Consider the following 19,659-nt stretch of genomic DNA (forward strand, 5'->3'; position numbering starts at 1 on the left):
GGAATGACACATTCAGCTTCTCTACTCAACAACATCATTCTGTTAACAACTAGGGCAGGGGATGGGGAACCCAAGTACTTGGGAGATGCTCACAAAGATGTGCCTGTGGACGCCCCAGCTCCCCCAGCCTCCCCCTCCCCTGCATTGTTCCACAAAGCCTTGGCCTCAGCTTTTGTTTCCCATTAACAAATGTTGGCCACTGTGCTTTAAAAACTGCAGCAGCTCTGATTCTGTAATACTGCTTACCAATACATGACAGCACTGGATAATAGCAAGAGAAGTCTAAAATCCTCACCCCCTTGTATTTTCTCATTTTAAGTACTGAGGAATTTGATACCAGCTGCATATTTTTCTTTTATACTAAAATAGCCCCAAAATACAGCAAATTCCTGTTTAATTTCATAGTTATACTACTACATTTGTCTATTTTAAAAAATAAAGACATTATATTAACATAAGTTACAAGACCCTAAAGGCTTGCCTTGGTTTCTATCAGTCCATACAATCAAGGCCTTACAACGAAATGGCTTCTGTTCACATCCTCCAATAATGTTTTTCTTATTACACTACACTTCCATTTCCACTTTGCAACACTACCTGCTATCTGCAGAATTACACTGCTTTTGTAACCAATATTAGTTTTTCAGATTAATTAAATTTCCAGAGACTTTGGCAATGATGCAACAGATAAAAGCAACAGCCTTTTACATCTGAAGTTCCCAGCTAGATTTGACGTAGGCGGTCCTAGCTTCCACTTCTTGCTCCCCTCATGACTACTCCACAGGTCAGCATCCCCTTCCTTCTACTCTACAAATCCTCCACTCCCAAGAGAAAAAGCCTGCAGTCTAAGCTCTAGAATAAAATGGGCAAATTCTTGTAACCACCAGGGAAAGCAGTGAATGAACTATGCATGTGCAGTACTAAACCATCAAGCAGTGCTAGCAGTCCTTTGTGTTCAGGAGCACTGTTATGTTTGACCCACTTCACATTCAAAAAAGCCCCAGATAATTCACTGTCACATCTTCACAACATGATCTGGAGATTAAAGGACCTTCCACTCAATTCACTTTCAGAAAAATCCCAGTATGACAGCCCTGATTTAAGCAAATGAAAGTTGCAGACGTGAAATCAGACAATATTTACCAGGACCTCTAATTGTGCAAGGAGTGCACATACATGCAGCCCGTGCCGGGCTGTGCTCCCTGCAACGGGACTGTCTGAGGGGCAAGCAGGTATGGACCACTGCCATGTGCCAGGGCAGGCACCTCAATGAAGGGCAACACCTGGATGTGCTGTCCCCTCACTGCACGATATCTTGGCTTCCTCCACCTCAGCTCTGGAGCCTGACGTGCCAGACACCAACTGTAAAAAAACCAAACCCAAACCCAAAACAACCTGTTGCAGCTGGCACCTGGATACAGCAGATGAAAAAAAGGCACGTTTCTGTGCAGGCCTGAGAGCTGCCACCACCACAGGGGGACACAGGCCAGGTGAGGGTGCTGCACATGGAAGCACAGTGGCCACGAGCTACTATTGGGTACCAGGCTACTTCCAGACATGTCACGTAGCACTTACAGCAGAGGAAAAAAGCAATTCATTATTACCTCAGAGACAGCTCTTAGGAAGCAAAAAGGACAGCCACACAGCATAATCCAAAGTTTACAAAGTAAACACCACAGGCAACTACAGAGGAAAACAGACACACTCAATGACAAAATGAGACAGCAAAAAAGCATCAGAAAAATTTATTTTTTTTTTTTAATAATAATATTTGCTTGGTTTAGTCACCAGAAAATAAACTAAGTGGAGGTAGAAAGGAAAACACAAAATAATACTCTTGTTTTCATGTTCTGCATGTACAAACTTGAATAACTAAAGAGATTAAGAGTTAGAAAAAGCTCTGTTAATTCCCCATTTGAAGAATTACGTCTCACAGAGAAATTCCACACCACAGAACATCTTTCTCCAGTTGTTTGGCCTAGGGCAGATAAAGGAAACATTCTGATAGCAACGTTGCTACTACTTCTAGAATTGGGATGTTGCACTGTAGCTGCTTTAGCAAGTTTAGTCCCCAGATTCTGTGAAAGATTTCATTACAGAGAGCCCCTTTCCTCTTCTGCATGTTACCATCCTCAGCTTCCATCTGTCTCACAAATTTGAAGTTAAAACTAAGGGACTGATTGATGTTGTAAGCAAGTAGATAACTACCCTATATAGCAAGAATATGTCTACTTATAACCAAGAAGACAACTTAAATAAGAAATTTGGTGGTTTGGAAAACAATCAGTAGTGAATTACTTAGTTATTAACAGTAGATACTGAAGAAAGATAAAATACTTAATTTGATAATGTATCTTGAAAAAAACAAAACAAAACCAAAAACAAATTAAAAGATCCATGTACTCACAGATTACTCTTCTGCTACCCCTTGCATCATGTTAGAGTCCTTACAATTAATTAGAAAGTGAAAGTACAAAGGAAAAATGCCACGTATTTCCCATGGATAGAGCTAATAGTGTTTTCCATTTACAAATTTTAATTGGGAAGCCATTTAAAAGGATTATTTCTCAAAACATGACGAGCAAAGTGCTTACCTATTTCATCCATTATACTCAGTACTGTGCACCCATCTGCACGCAGACATCTACTGCGAATCCAGAGCACGATCCATGTCACCCCACATGCACAACTTCAGGCTCCCACCCTACATTTCAAAAATTCAGGGCACCAATTATGCAAACCCAGAGCAGAGAGAGAAGGAGGTGCCTCAGAAGGAAAAAGTGCAGCTTCAGAAAGTGTTAACGACACATGCCATCAAAATATCCTTTTGAGGTCAGTTCTGACGGGCTCTCACCGTGTCTGGTCCAACGTCTGATCAAAATGGAGTTTGTCACATCCGCAGCATCATGAGATTATGGACAAGACCAGGGAGGGGGGAGAAGTCAGCCGAGCACTTCCCAGTGCCCTGCGTCAGTAGATCTGGGCTTAGCCCCTGCTAAGCAGCTCAAGGCCCCGGCTGCTGGAACCGGCAGCCGCCCACCCCGCGGCCGCGCTCCGACGGCAACACCCTGCGCCCGGCAGGGAGGCCCTGGGCAGCCAGCTCCCACCTGCCCCCAGGAAAACGGAGAAGCAGGACAGTGGAGCCTCCAGGTTTGCCTCGGACAGTTCTTCAACAGTTCAAAAGATCTCCACCATGCACCCAACCCCCCTTTTCAAACAGCAGAGTGCAAAAATCAGCAACAGCAAAAAAACCCAACGTGCATTTTAAGACAAAGAACTGAAATGGTACCTTGGTTTTAGTGAAGGATTTTTGCACCTGTACATAAGCACTTTTCTTAGGTATTTCCAAGATTTTTAGTATTGGGTATGCTATTTGGCATGTCGGCATTTGTTGGACATGAGGCAATTCTTGGCTTGTCTCTGCGGGGTTGATAACCAACGGCACAGTGTGGCCAGCAATGTCAAGGCTTTGCCCAAAGCTGCGGAAGATCAGTCACCAGCAGCTTAACAGCAACTGCTGTAATTACTTCCCCATCCCCACCATAATGCTAACAGCACATTCCATCCAGACTTTAAGAAATACCTGTGCTACAGTGTCACATTTTCTGTCATGTTTTACTTTGCACTGCAAGATATAAAACACATCTGTGCAGTATGACCAAACATAATTCTCCTCTGAATTTCTTATGCTTTGTTACAAAATAATTCAAGTAGAATTTGTCACAGCAACAAGATCATGCCATCATTAGACCTCCTGTTTCAACATCAACAGCTTATAAACCTTCAGTTTCTACAATAATAATTCATTAAGCCATAACAACTGCTGTACTCATGTGCAGCACAAGGGCATCTCCCACCCATTCTGCACACTGTTCTACCCACAGGAGCTTATAAAGGCCCACAGAAGTCAAAGGTCTGTCCTGCCACCACTGTCAAAGCTGGGCTGCAACACAAAAAGCAGCCTTGTGTCTGTGATATGGCATGGGAGCCTGCAAGGGTGGGATTGAGCACCTGGTCCTGCCAGGACCTTCCCATATGACCACAGGAATGATAACCCCAGGAGCACCAACACCACTGAACCTCTCAAACCTTGGATCTACACCACAGAATGGTTTGGGTTGGAGGGACCTTCAAGATCATCAGGTTCCAACCCCCCTGCATGGGCAGGGACACCTCCCACCAGCCCAGGCTGCTCCAAGCCCCATCCAACCTGCCCTTCAACACTGCCAGGGATGGGGCAGCCACAGCTTCCCTGGGCAACCTGGGCCAGGCTCTCACCACCCTCACATTAAATAATTTTCTTCCTAATGTTTAATCTAAACCTCTCCTCTTCCAGTTTAAAACCATCACCCCTTGTCCTGTCACTACAAGCCTTTGTAAACAGTCCCTCCCCAGCTTTCCTGGAGCCCCTTCAGGCACTGGAAGGTGCTCTGAGGTCTCCCTGGAGCCTTCGCTTCTCCAGGCTGAACACCCCAACTCTCCCAGCCTGTCTCCAGAGCAGAGCTGCTCCAGCCCAAGGATCATCTTCGTGGCCTCCTCTGGACTCTCTCCAACAGCTCCATGTCCTTCCTGTGTTGGGGACACCAGAGCTGGACAGTGGAGCAGAAGGGGAGAATTACATCCCTCAACCTCCTGGCCACACTTCTTTTGATGCAGGCCAGGACACAGTTGGCTTTCTTTACCTTCAGATGAAAACATTTCTACTTTTCACTCTTTTCAGCATCTCATTTATTCAGATTATTGGTTCTGATGCCAACATTCTCCTTCAGCCCCCCTTAACTGAGATCAAATTCTTACTGGGGGACCTGGCTACCGTGTGGTAGAAACAATAACTAAGGCTCTAGAGCTCTTCCTGTGAAACTGTGAGCCTGAAGCAACAAGGTTTTATGGAATGCCAGGGAGTCAGATTGCTAAACACTGCATAATCTGAGTTGCAAATGCAAAACAGAGTGTAATAATTAATTAATCTTTGATTATGAATACTCAAGATTAATTATCATTAATTTTTTCATCCTCATTCAGATGATGAGCAGGTAACTTGCTCTCCAAGTATTCCCCTGGAGGCCCAGCATGTAATGTTTGGAAAACACACAAACACAAACAAAACTAAGCTCATTCAGAACATGCTCAAAAACATCCCATTGATACTGACTGTAAAAGAGAACTAAAAACCTGAGAACAGGTTTAACAACCCTCCCTGCAACAATGGTTCTAAAAATAAAAAGCAGTGTTTGTGTACTCGGATACATTCAGATTGCAGTTCAGATCACAGAGCCTGAGGTAAAAGCTATTCTGTCACTGACATGGAGGGCAAATTAACTGGCTAATTCACTTTCTAATGCACAGTCCACTGAGCACACAATTACATAAAAAAGGAAAATGAAAACTCATGCAGTCAAGCATACTAGATTTGTATGGTTGTTAACATTATACAGGGTTTTTTTTATAGTACTGACAAATGCATATACTGATTTTTTTTAAACCAAATCCCATCATTTACCCTTAAATCAGTCTCATGCTCAGCACTGAGCATATGCCACCCCCTCTCGCGCTGCTGGACAAAAGCTACATCACCAAAAATAGGCACACACAGCGTGCTGGAGCTGCTGCAGGATGCCCTAGATACATTTAGGCCCTGAAGAGTGAGCAGCTCTGCTGCAAGGAAGGGTTAGGCACTAACCTTCATAACGGGCCAGGGCTGGAAACGGGGAGGAAAATGAATCTCCATCCTTGAGGTTAATTTTTAATAAACACTATTGAGCTGACTTTAAAAGGGAGAGTCATCTGAAAGCTGTTTCCATGCAGAGCTGGAATGCATGTCTATATACACAAAACATAATGGGAAAGGGGCGTACTAAAATACTTGGTACAGGCTTCTGTGACAAGGTCAGGTAAAGAAAAAGGTGCCATGAAATATTACAGAGTTGACTTTACAAGAGTATGGTCCCAGACTTGGATAGATGTTTCCCCTATTTGGTTTCTCAATTGTTTTTTAAATGTATTTTCTTCCTACTTGCACTTTCTGCAGGGATCAGGAGAAGCTAACAGTTGATGTTTTCTCTAGAGCAGGTAAAACATTGTAAGCTGGAAGAGATAAACAAGCAAAGGTCACTGTGCTAAGTGTTCAGAGGGACCAAAGACTGATCACGGCTCAGCATGCCAGACAGACCCCTTAAAATCCCTTGTCAAATTTCAGGCTAATTCACAATTTCTCCACCATCCCAACACTCCATTTGGCATGTCAGAAGCCAGCACCTTGAACCAAAGGAGAGGAGTGTCACAGCACTGCAATTACAAACACAAAACATGCTTATCTGTGGTATAGAAGTAGCAGTAGGTCATGTAAGGAATTCCATGAACTGAAACACTAGTGACATCCAAGAGTCATCTTCCTAAACTTCGGCCGTTTCCCTTCAACAGAGTTTTGATGCCCGGGGACAATGACAAGAGTCTGTTTCTCAGTAAAATCCTGAGAGTGATGAGAGCTAACACATTTTAACCCCTGCAGCGAAAAGGACAGTCAGTGGGTCTGTCTTTCTAATGCTATTGTCCAAGTTATCACTGAAAGAGAAAGCTCAGTCTGAGTGAAGAGACTGTTGCCTCTACCAACTGACTGAAACAAATCTGATCCCCCAGATTAGCAGACGATTGCCCCGTGCTTGCAGGCAGGGCTTCACCTTCAGCCAGATGAGCAGCAGAAAAACAAGAGCAATCTCCAGCCATGCCCTGCCCCCCTGGCTGGCTGAAATCAGTACGATGGGGAGCAGAAGGCATGGAGACTTCTCTTTAGGTAGGACAGTCGTGGAGTCCCACGTTAAAGTCAGCAGCCTTTAAAGTGTAAACATTAGCTACATCCACACTGCTCACAAAATAGTACATGGCAGCAGCACGGTATGTAGTGAGCAAGCTGCTGTTACAGCTTGATGCTTAACTTTCTAGGCCTATTTCTATGAAGGTTTAGCACAGCAAGCACTGAACAGAAAAGAAAGGAAAATTATTCAAGTGGTAAGCAAGACTTGGTGCTCCTGTCATTCTGAATTTCTGACAAGGTTACTGTATGCCCAGTGGATCACATATGTAAAAGCAGAAAGGTGTTTCTGCTCTAATCTGTTTCCACAAAGAGGGAAAGGGCTGAGGGAAAAATGCGACTCCCAGAAAACCAGAGAACACCTGAAAAACTCAAGGATATACTCTGCTGCCTATCCTAAGGAGGAAAACTAAAGCAAGTTAGCACATAATAATACTGAAATTGTCCGAAAAAGAGTATAATTCAGTCAGTGTTGTCAAACAGCAGTAGAAAAACATTCTGGGGAGAGATTTCACCCTTTGCTTCACTGTGGCTTTCATTACATTGATCACTGTCAGGGAATATGACGCTAAATTTATCTATAAAAGAGAAATCCACTGCTACAACAGCTTTTCCAAATCTTAACAGACTGTCGCTCCACCTCTCATAACAGAGACTTTGCATCTCCATCTGTCCTTCCTTTACCCTATTCCATTAAAAAACAAAGAAACAAACAAACAAAAAAGTTACTTTCTGCTTCTTGAAAAAAAAGAAAGGCTTTGGGGTTTTGTTTGTTTTTAATATTTGGATAAAACTCTTCTCTCCCTGTATCAAGCAGGCCTGCAGCTGTATGCACAGGGCCATGCCCTCCCACTCAAGAGCAAGCTGGTATATAAACACCAAAGAGAACAATTAAACAGCAGCACTGGCACCCAGAACAGCTCTCTCATGCTGAACACACTCCCCAAGCTCCAAAGAGCATTTGCTGAAAACAGAGTCATGCGATGGCTTAAGACCAAGAAGAAAAATGTACAGATACTTTCTGCCCTATTTGAAAGTTCGGTCACTTCCATGTTGTCCTGGAACAACCTACGTAAGGCAAAGCACAGTCAGAAGAAGGGAACAGCAGGGTGACCTGGCTGGCAGCTGACAGAGACCAGAAGTGTTCTGTGGTTCCCATTCCAGGAAGAGGAACAAACAGTGCATCTTTCTTCCAGTCCTCATGAGCCATTTGCCAACAACAAAGCCCCTACATGACCCAGGTAGCTCAAGAAGTTTCATTAGATGATGAAGAGAGTCCTCTGTGCCCAACAATAGGATCCAAATGTGCAGAATTATTATTTTTTAACCACAATCACACATTTGATTACACAGTTTTAGCAAAGGAACTTTCTTCAACTATGCTGTTCTGAGCCTTAGGATGCCAGTTTAGTTTCAAGCATTTCTACAGTAAAGTTTATATAACTGTTAAGTTAGGCCTTTACCCACAGAATCAGTTTGTTTGTTTTTTTAAATCAGCTATTTTTATTAATAATATGGTTATGAGAGAATTCACTTGAGTCTGAGATTTGCTTCCTTCCCACCCAGTGTGCTAGAGAAGAACTTTGAGAATTATTCCCCGCATTTATGTGCCTAAGCCATGAAGTCTGGAACACTCTGCAGCAGGAGGCTGTCAGGAGAGCCAGGGCCTTCCAAAAGAGGCTCAGTTACAAGAAGTCAGCATTCAGCAGCTGCGTATGTGGGCGCCCTTAGTAAGAATGAAAACAGGGACAGAATCCAGAAGCCTGAAGTGCCAGAACTTGCAGTTAAGTAGGGCTATAAAAAAAAAAAAAATAATAAAAAAAAAATCACATTTATTACCATCACTTTGGAGTTCCTACAAACACAGGCTACAGCAGCTCAGCTTGGTCTCAGGATGTTATTACTGGAAAGACATGGGAACTTTAGGTAACAGTTGAGGGGGCAGGCCATTTTCCTTAGAAATGCACATATTTTCCAAAGTCATGTTTTACTGCTATACATGTAACTAGTGTACAGTACCCATGGCATGCATGTTCCCTCATGAAACACACCCCCAATTCTGTTCTAAGCATATCTGTACCCAGAGGAGACCACACACCTACACATCTTTCTGGAGAGCTGTCAGGAATGGCAGCTTGTGTGCTGGTGCACCTTTCCTCCAAGCTATTCCCCTTTCCTCTAGCAAAAAAAAAAATAATGCTGTGGAAAGAACAGTCTCTTTTGCATTTAGCTAAGCTCTGTGCTTGGCAACTCTTCGGGTAAACAGCTCTGAACTGAGGAATTTGGTTAAGAGATTTAAAAAACAGAGCCGCGCTATCAAATACAGCGATTACTGAACCATGAGCAGCGTCAACAACTGTGCAGCAGGTATTCAGTTCAGCAGGGAGAGTAGGTAGCCTCACTACTCCTCAAAGTGTTATCTTGGGCAGCTCAAAAGCTGCAGCCACAGAGTAGTCTTAGAGCAGCAGCCTCATTAGCACAAGTTAAAGGACTTGCTACAAAAATAAAGAAAAAAACCACCAAACCCGAAAAAGCCTCCAAGGCCCTAAAGCTGGCCAGTAACTTTTGGGACCAGCTCACTAGTAAATAATGCAGACTTCAGAGACTGTGCATGACAGAACTGAGTGTACCACTTAACTTTTTTGTGATACTATCTCTAAGGCAGACGTTAACTGCATCAGTACAGTCTCTTCTAGCTTTTGTGTCGGGAAGTGCTGACTTTATACACTCTGGATGACATTCACAACCCATCCTTTTAATACTGCTCTTCCTCTCACTCATGATGCTCTATTTGCAATAAAATAAATGCAGTAGAGTCGAAACCAATGCCAGGTTCCTGCTGCTTAAGAAGTGCAGCAAATTGAGAGCATGACTGCAAAACAACCCAGACATTTACTGCCAATAGCATAAGAACAAACCCAAGGAATCTGGACCTAGTCCAGCGTGGTGTCTCTCCAGTTCTCGTAAATGTAGCTTTGATCTTTGGGAAACTCTGAAGTGCAAGACAAGCCAGAAGGGCCAGTGGCACACAGGTAGATGCTGCTCCAAGTCAACAGACAGTTCAACCTTCTGGGAAGCCCAGGTAAGTAACCATTTCAACAAAGAAACGTGAAGTGTATAAAAGCAAGATTTCAGGACAATTAAAGTAGAAATATCTCTTCTTCTTCATAATGCCTTTCTTCCCTGTGCCAGACTCCCTTAACCTATCTTCCCTTTAAATCCTCTGGAGCCCTCTTCTCTGAGGGGCAGCAGGCTGGTCATGACAAGCCTGAAGCTCTTGTGCACAGCAGCAGTGCAGGAGCTGCCCTGCCCACGGGCCCCAGCCCTGGCTGAGGGCAGGGCTGGTTCAGACCATTCTATGAGTGCCCTGCTCCAAACTCCCCTTCTGCAAGTTGCCTAACAACATCATAACTCCAAACTTCCCAGGGAAGGCTTTTAAAAAAGTATTCACTCCAATGCAAAATTATAAAACATTTTATGGTTCTACTATTACCACATCCAGAGGGTGGTGGTAAATAGCTCTTTTTCAAACTGGAAACCTGTCACAAGGGGGGTTCCCCAGGGACTGATATTGGGCCCAAGACTGTTCAGTATCTTCATAAATGATCTGGATGCTGGGATCAACCATACCCTGACAAAGTCTGCAGATGGCACCAAATTGTGTGGGAAAGTGGACACTTCAGAAGGGAGAGCCGCACTGCAGGAAGACCTGTGGGGGCTGGAAGAGTGGGAAAACAAGAGTTTTATGAAGTTCAACAAGGACAAATGTAAGGTTTTGCACCTGGGAAAATAAAATCCAGGAGTGCAGCACAGGTTGGCATCTGCCTGGCTGGAAAGCAGCTCTGTGGAAAGGGATCTGGGGGTCCTGCTGGACACCAAGCTCAACATGAGTGCACAGTGTGCTGCAGCAGCAGAGGAAGCCACCGGGATGCTGGGCTGCATCACTAAGGGCATCACCCACTCTACTCGGCACTTGTCAGACCACACCTGGAGTGTTGTGTTCAGTTCTGGTCCCTGCTCTACAGAAAGGATGGGACAGGCTGGAGGACTTGCCATGTGAAGAGATGCTGAGAAAACTGGGTTTGTTCAGCCTGGAGAAGAGAAGGCTTAGGGCAGGCCACCTCACCACGTTCCAGTACTTGAAGGGTGGCTGCCAAGAAGATAGAGACTCCCTTTTTCCAAGGAATCACATGGAAAAGACAAGAAGTAATGGGTGCAAGTTACTCCTGGAGAGATTCCGATTGGACACAAGAGGAACATTTTTCCCTATGAAATCAATCAGCCATTGGAATAATCTCCCCAGGGAAGTGGCGGGTTCCCCAACATTGGACACTTCAGATTCAGCTGGACAGAGTGAGGGGCCATCTTGTCTAGGTCATGCTTTGGCCAAGAAAAGTTGGACCAGAAGATCCTTGAGGTCCCTTCCAATCTGGTATCCTATGATTCTATTTTGAGACAGGACTGAATGTAACAGCAGGATGTACAGACACATAATTAATTCAGAAGATAAGCAGACCTGGGATTCAAAAGCTAGTAAGAAGCTTGCACCAATTACTTCAAGGCAGCTTCAGGTACTATGGCTACACCTGTTCTTTGAAGATTTCTCATTCTTTTAAATTGTTCTTTCTTCCAAACAAGAATTAGACCACTAAATGTTTACTTGCAGAATGTGGTTCAGTTCAATAAAGCCAGAGAGATCCAGAACAGGGCAGTAAGTGCTTTCAGTCCATTACCAAGAGAAAAAGATAAGTGCTCCAAGCCTGAAAACAGGAAGTCAAATCCACTGTGTCTTTGATTTACTTTGCTTCAGAATTACACAGGGACAAAGTTGGTCCACATTTTTTAACAGTTTTGCACAAGTGTTACTGTGCATCTTCCTACCAAACAGAATTCAACATTCCCCACACACGGCAGCTCTTCTTCCAGCAGACTTAGCTCTGCACTACCCAGGAGATACAACTACACAGGACAGGATTACAGTCCTGCACAACATTTGCAGCTCTGAAAAGAGCAAACCATTCAGCTGCAACTTCCCATGCAATATTCTAAATACTTCAAGGTCAGTAAACCTTGCTTTTTCCTCACACACTTTTTTTAATTCTCAGTTTCAACTCCTATGCAGAGAGGGTTTTATTAAAAGACTCACAGGCTTGGCTCTACTGGCACGTGAAAGGCAGAGTTCAGTAGATCATAGCCAACAGGCTATGCAGGGAGCCCATGAAAACAGCTCTGCTCTGCAAGCACCAGCTCCTGAGCAGCTCTCCCCAGCTACAAACCATGCTAGCAGAACAGGCACCACTGCCAATTAACACAACCCTCAATGCTCCACTTACTCAGCAGTGAGTTGTATTCAACACAAATTAACTTCTCTTTCAGCAGAAAGTCCCAAATAACCTTGAAGGGATGCAGGACACCAACGTACCCCTTCCTGTTTTCTTCATTTTATTTCCCCACCTTTAAAAAGCACAGCATAAAACATAAGCCAGCCTTGCACTACCTCACAGCAGCACAAAACAAAGCTATCTGGAAGGGGGCATCAGCACTTGGAAGTGCACTGCACTGTGTTATGTATCAGCAAAGCCAGATTTCATTGGATTTTGTCATGTAAAAAGATCCAAGAGCACGAAAGAGAGAAAGTTTAAGCATCTGCAAACAGTGATTTTGCAACACCTTTCAATACCTGCAAGTGGCAAAGTCTTCTCGAAAGGTTTACAGGAAAAATATTCTGTTCTCATTTTGTAAAAAAATAATGTTGATACATATGTATCACAAACTTATATGCTACATGTGAAATCCTTTTGGCATATACAATTACTGCTGGTTTAATATAAAGAAGATTCAAGCAAAAGGTCAACCAAGTAAGTTGGAACAAAAGAATGGGAGAAAATGCTGTGCTGATAATGGGAAGTAGGTGCATTGTTGCTGGGTCACAAGGAATTACAGCCTCCCTGGCTGGCTGTTTATCCACAGAGTAATAGTCAATAATCCCTGCACAGCCTGGAATATTTGAGTCAGATGGGGAAGCTCTTGTTATAATCACTATTGTCAGTATGTCCTGCATAAACAAATTTACCCCTCCCAGAGAGGGAAACAGAGATTGTTCCTGTAAAAGTGACTAAATGTGGTATTTACCACCAGTTATTCTCTAAGTCACAAGAATTTTCATGTGAAAAGGCAGTCTTTGTAACACAGGTCTTGGAAGGACTGTTATCCAGTAGCTGGTTTTCCAATAACCTGTCTCAGGAAATTCTTGCTTTAAAACCAAAAAATAAGTCTTCCTGAAGTGAAGAACATGGCTCAACATTTACAGCATCAGGTCTTCTCTTGACTTTTGTGACTGTGACTCTCACTCACTCTCAGCCTCCTACCCTGGTGTACTTTCACATGACTTCAGTCCACCAAGGTGAGCAAATTAGGGTGGACATTCTGTGCCAGAGAATCCGTTAAGAATGAGAAAGGACAAGGGCTTTCAAAAATAACTGTTATCTGCCCCCCAACCACCTGACACACATTACAAAAGGTTTTGTAACCAAGGAGGAAAATTCACCTCTGCAAACCTCGGGGTCAGGAGCCTATTCAGAACTCCAACATGTTGTAATCATGGAGACACTGTCTTCATGTCTCAGGAGAGCAAGATCAAACCTTCATACTGTCACCCTCAATATTTCACTCTTAGAATGCTGCTCATCCTGCAGATGCCACAGGCAAGTGACATCTGTAAGGATGGTGATTAAACAGAAGTCCAGCAGAAAAGATGGCATCCATAAGCACCACCATGGCGTAAGCATTGTTGTCTTCACTTGTACTGCTTCCCTGTGACCTGCATCAGCTACTGAATATACAGATCTCTGTTAAACAAACTGAACACACAGATCTCTGTTAAAGAAAACGAATATAAAGATTTCTGTTAAACATACTGCAGTGAAGAGCTGAGCTACTCCACAATCAGCCTGCAGTGACTCCCAGCATCTGAGGTGGGGCTTACAGCAGCAGTCCTGGGAACTCACAGAAACTCCCTCGACACAAACTACTTGACAGTTGTGCTTAAACCCGAGAATAACCTGGTGAAGAAACATCCTGGCACAAAAGTAAATAAATACATTACAGGATATTTCAGAAAAGACAGACTGGACATGTAAGAACATCCCCAAACGCTGATATCCCAGGCACAATGGCAAGCACAAGCTGCCTGGTCTGCAGCCTCATTTCTTGCCAATACCTCACTCAGCAGCTGGTTGTTGCTGTCCTTTTCTGGTTTACAGATGGCGACTGCCATCTGCTTTTTCTTTACCCCTTTACCCTCTTATTTTGCAGTTCAGACTGCAACCAAACACAGCACTTGGCTGGAAAAGACTGTTTGGGTTTGGGGGCTTTGGGTCATTTGTTTGTTTATTTATTTATTTAATTTATTTTATTTATTTTTATTTTATTTATTTTTTAAAAAAACACAAACTACTTTTTCTTCCTTTGCTGCAGGGAATAAGAGCGTGAGGTAAACATGATTTGGTTTTTCTAGGGAAAGGGAGTGCACACGAAAGGTGAAAGTAGCATTGTCTAGAGTTTGTGTGGTCTGCATGTCTAAGATGGAATACACGTTCCTCACTGAAATGGCTGTAAAAATTGAGGAACGACAGGCAGGAAGGTTCAGCAGTTTGCTTTCCACCATCCTGCCACTGCTGCACTCCAGTATAACCAAGCTCCACTGACAGGACACCTCTGGGTCTTCAGAAACAGCTCAGACATGTTTGCTGTCATTCACGGTGCCACCAGCCAAAATTTAGCATTGCAACTTTCGTCAGTGCGTGAGTCAGCATGCAGGCAATGAGGAAATGGGCTTTGGAAGATGAAAAAACCCAAGCTAGAATTGGCAGCATGAGAGGATGAGTCCTCATCTCAAGGGCAGGTAACTGGATAAACCTGTATTTCCAAAACAGCTTACTGAAAAGCTCTCTGAAGCAGAATTGAGAAAAAGGATAGCTTTGTACACTGAGATACAACAGTGTGAATTGAGTTCTGTCAGCACTTCTATAATAAACCTTGCTTGTGCAGGTATTTAAAATGAAGCTGAAAAAGATCTGGAACTCAAGACTGGAAAAAGCAAGCCTCTTCAGCACACTTAACAGTATATTTTAGGATGTTATGAGATCTTGGGTCCAGAACCTTTCACTGGACTTTCAACTAATCAGATTGCCCCTGCCCACGACATCAGCACTAGGATCATAATCCCATCAATTAAATTAGAATTCAGGTATCCTGCAGAAATGTTATTTTTGAAAGTGTATGTTACCTCTTCACTCCTTTTCCTCATTGTCTCCCAGCACACAGACAATAAAAATTCTTCTCAACGTTTTCTGTTTCACCCACTAACCTCAGATCCTGCAGGAAGCATCCCCGTTCCTGCTAAGGAAAGAGCACATTTCTAGCCCAGTATATCATGCAGTAGGAGGTGGCTACAGCACTAGGCTGCAGCAAGGCTCTTCTGCAGTCAAAACTGCAGCAGCCAGAGCATCTCCTGGCTGCAGGGGTGTGCAGTGGCACCAGCCTCATTCCACAGCCCTGCAATGCTGAACAAAAAAATCAGCAGTAGATCTCAAGACAGATCTGTGAGCAGTTGCACCTGGCATGCCAGATTGTAGGAGGACAGTTGCTTTTACATCTGCTTCAGATGGAAGACCAGGAAGAAAGCTGACTGAGAAAAAAAACCAACCCCCACCTGAAGGTGTAGGCCACTGGGCACAATCAGAGGCTCAGACGAGCCGTTTTAATTGAGAGAAATAACGACTGAAGAGCAGGTGGGAGCAATCCAGCTACAAATTCAGTCTGTAAGTACATTGAGTCCCTTCAGGAACTTCCAGTACCTTGAGTATTTCTCCTGGGTTGTTGAAGCTTTTGGGTAACTCTCAGCTCCTAAGGCAAACTGACTCTCTGCCTCTTCTTGGAAGCTCATGGTCAGTCTGGCCTCCAGCACACTACTGAAAACTCCTTACTGACATTAAGGACCAATTGTAAATCACAACTATGACTTTTAACAGGAAACTCCTGCTTTCCCTGAAGCCAGCTGTATCAGAAAGAATGCTTCATCTAACTAAATTTTTATTTCTAAGTGAAGGTCAACTGAAAGGTTTCTGCTACTTTCCACATTTTGTTTCCCACCAGACTCAGCAGATACCCATGCTTGATTTGCTCAAACTCTTGATTCCAAACCCAGTTTCCTTTAGTTGACATCTGCAATTAGACATCAACTCAAATCTACAGAAGCACAGCTAATCCCAGAGAAACACTGTTACCTCTACAGAGCTGAAGCACAAAACTAGGCTTCAACATACCTGCAACAAGAAGATAATCTATTTACCCAGCATTAATAAGGGAACAAAAACTTCAATTTTTTTTTTAATCTGGCAAACAATTAGACAGAGAGAATCTTGTAATATCATCCCATTGAAGCTACAGAAGGTATTATTCCAGTCCAAAAAAACAGTTTCCTCCTACAGCTACAGCTGTGTCAGTACTGACATAGCAGTTCAGCTTCCCACCAGCACAGCCTGCCCCAAAGCCCTTGTCCCCCTCCTAGTATAGGGACACAAATTGTAATTTCTGGAGAAACTTGCATTCAGGTTAAGCTGCAGTGACCTGCCTACTGGAACTTTGTTTACTCTAGCCATTATCAGCAAGTTAATCATTTAACAGAGAAAGTGAAGCTAACATTGAGCACTTCTCCTCTGACACTGCTGGTGTAAGAACCTGTGTGCTATCCCTGGTCACTTCTACCTTGACCCCGCTACATCTTGCATTCAGATAATTAGGATGGAGTTTGGGACAATCTGGCTATTCAATGGCTGTCACAGTCAAGCCTATAAATCAATGAGATGGGAGTTGTGTGTGGAATTTGGTAAATGAGATTCCACTCTGAAAGAGAAAAAATACTTTGTCTCAAGCAGTAAGATGTGAAAGTCCAAGTTTTTCAGTTCTAATTTTTTTTCTGATGTTTCATCTGCATTTTTATTTCCTTATTAAACACTGCCCATAGCCTCTCTCACCTTTGTTATACAAAGCTGACCCACAGATATCAGCATCCACTCATTCCATGCTTCAACTCAGTGCAGGTGAAACTCTTGTATGAGTTTCGAGTAGTGCTCTGCTGCAAAAAAAAGTGCATTCTGGGATGCACTTTCAGTGACTGAAGGTAGTTCATTAAATCAGAGCAAATTGCATCAATCATTGTGGCATTTGCTCACCTGGCACATTACCATTGTGGTCTGAGGTTGGATAGACTGGGCTAAATAATTCCTTAACATGACTTAAAAAATACAAAACAAAAACCACTTCTGAAGAGACTTCTGATAATAAAGTAAAACACTTTTGAAGATGCTTTCACTTGGAACTCTTAATTCTTAAATAGCAGAAAAACAAGTTCTTCAGTTATAAAGTTCAGCTTGAATTTTAAAAAGCAGGGGAAAAGAAAAAATAAAGAGGCACAAAAATACTCTGTAGGTAGCTGAGTAAGCAAAGAATGCACATGTGTGAGTTTGTGCAGGAAGAAAAATTATGTACTCCCACTAATTGAGGTGAGCCCAGTAATGAGTGGAGTTCCATCATCACTTGCTCATGGCCAGAAGCAACACTCCAGGCTCAGGCTCATCAAATTCTCTTGAGCACAATATGACAAGCAAAAGATTTCCTCTTAAAAACAAAGCCAAACTTCTATATGCCTGGATACAAAGGCAACTCTGAAGGAGTGAATGGATACAGCAGTTTCTCAGCAAGCTTGCAAACAGCAGCAAGACTTACAAGGCTCTTGACAACCCCACACTTGCAAAAACTGCAACATATTTCTTTAAAAACTACATGCTCAGCTATTGCCTTATTTTTCCACGGCAAAATGAAAACATGGTGCTCCCCAGGCATGTGTAATGCAGTACAGATGGGGCACAGAGGTCCATTTCTTCTTGCTCTCAGCTTATTCCAATGGCAAGTTACTGCATAAACCCCTTGAAAGAGGGGTTGCTTATTTTCAGGGGAAAAAAAGGAGGTAACAAGACTTCAGAGAATTTCAAGATCCTTGGACAGATCTACCACTTTCCAGATTTCTCTCTCTCTACCATAAAGAGTGGTCATAAATCTACATTCCTTTCACATGGATTTTCCCCACAGCTGGAATCATATTCCCAATTTAAGGCTTTTAAAGCCACTGCTTTCACAGTGGTAACAGTGAATAAGGAAGAAACTCCACTGCTTGCTATCAATGAGTGGCGTTTCTTATTATAAAAAGCTTTCTTGAGAGTTGTCTGAATTAAATGGAACTCCAAGCTCTTTGCACCTGCATTCTGTCCTGCACCTACAGAACCCAACACTGCACCCTGTTCTCACACCAACAGCTCTGGTGAATACCACGTTACCATTTGTACCTTGGCTGAAATCACCCTTTTTACTTACAAAAGTCACTGAGCAAAATTCAATCTTTTCCTAATTAGGATTATCCTCAGTTCACATGCCAAGTTAACCTGAGTTCCTTCTAACAAGTATCTTGAACTTTAAAGACATCAACGTGGTAGTTTTCTGGATTTAGCCATCCAGATACTCAATGTCAAGCACACTCCCTAAGCACATGGGTAGATCACAGCCCCCACAAGAACAGTTGACAAAATACATGAACACAACCCTCCAGAATCAGCAGTGGAAGCCTCTTCTCCCAGAGCTGAGATAGAAGTGTAAAATGATTTTTGCTCAGCATAGAACAGTCCTCAGTAATCCCAGCCCACACTTGGAGGAACAGACTGTGTTGCCACACGAGCCAAGTTCTCAGACCCAGAAGTTTCACTCTGAAAGCCAGAAGGACTGAACAAATCAGATTTGTTCAGCTGGCCTGCAGACATTCCTTGCTATCCCCGACACTTCCAGCATGGTCTTTTTACTGCAAATAAATGACTTCATGTTAGGATCTCTTTGTCTTTATTACAAACAAGTTGTTTCATGCCACCCAGCACCTACAGCTATGAACAGTGAAATCCTACTAAGCAGACAGCTTTGTGGTAGCTTCCTGAAAAAAACCCAAACTTCTTTCAGCGCCCCCAAAAGCTGCTGATCAGGTAATGAATATAGGGGTGCTTTTTTAAAAAATGTACCTCTCAGACACTTTAAGGGTTGTTTTAAATAAATGTACAGAAAAATCACAGATACTTTGGACCCCTCTTCTTCTGGCCTTGGCTATCAGAAGGAAAGGGAAGTGTTGAGGAACATTATTAGAACTCACTGGAAGGTGCAGGACAAAAAAGCATGTTCTTAGCCCTGCCCCTCTACACAAGCAGCACTGTCAGGAGAACTGGTACCTTTCCTTCTTCCCACCCACTCTTTTCCTCTAACTCTGCCTCAAATGTAGATGGGCAAGACAAGGCTACCCAACTGACATGAAAACCTCCAGTCCTTGACTTTGGTGAGCCAGGCCACCAGCCCTTACCAGCTGCTCACTGTTCTGCCCAAAGCAAACTGGACTGGTCTTGAGAGGCCCTGCTGAGACAACCACCATCCCAGGCAGTTTTGCTGCTTTACGGGGTGGTGGAAGCCAGAGACCAAGCTGCCATTCTGAATCCAGCCTGAGGCACAGCCTCTGCAGCGTGGGGTTGGGTTACACTTCCACACCCTGTGCAGTACCTGTTTGGCAGGTGTACAGTTTCAGTTTCCAGGGCTATCAGTTTCATGCCACTGGAAATGCCAAACTTCCCTTTCATTCCAGTATCCTAAGTCTGAACTTGGGTATAGACACACAGCAACTGAGTTTAACAAGGAATATATATATCCCCAATACATCCAGGACACTGAGACTAAGCACATACACAGTCATACTAGAAGGAATC

At 43.4% G+C, this 19,659-nt stretch overlaps 1 protein-coding gene across 11 annotated transcripts in view; it reads right to left on the reverse strand.

Annotated features, from left to right (window-relative positions):
* Nucleotides 1-19,659, reverse strand: part of MAP7 (microtubule associated protein 7) — a 106,878-nt gene that overhangs the window by 68,387 nt on the left and 18,832 nt on the right. The window contains exon 1 of one of the 11 annotated variants that reach the window (XM_051614355.1): nt 2,595-2,839. The exons of the other annotated variants lie outside the window; for them this stretch is intronic. Coding sequence (XP_051470315.1) covers nt 2,595-2,607 — 13 coding nt within the window. The 5' untranslated portion in view covers nt 2,608-2,839. Of the gene's footprint in view, nt 1-2,594; nt 2,840-19,659 lie in introns of those variants that run through there. 11 annotated transcript variants of the gene reach the window in all.

The sequence above is a fragment of the Apus apus genome, chromosome 3 (genome assembly GCF_020740795.1).
Source record: "Apus apus isolate bApuApu2 chromosome 3, bApuApu2.pri.cur, whole genome shotgun sequence".
Taxonomy (NCBI): Eukaryota; Metazoa; Chordata; class Aves; order Apodiformes; family Apodidae; genus Apus; species Apus apus.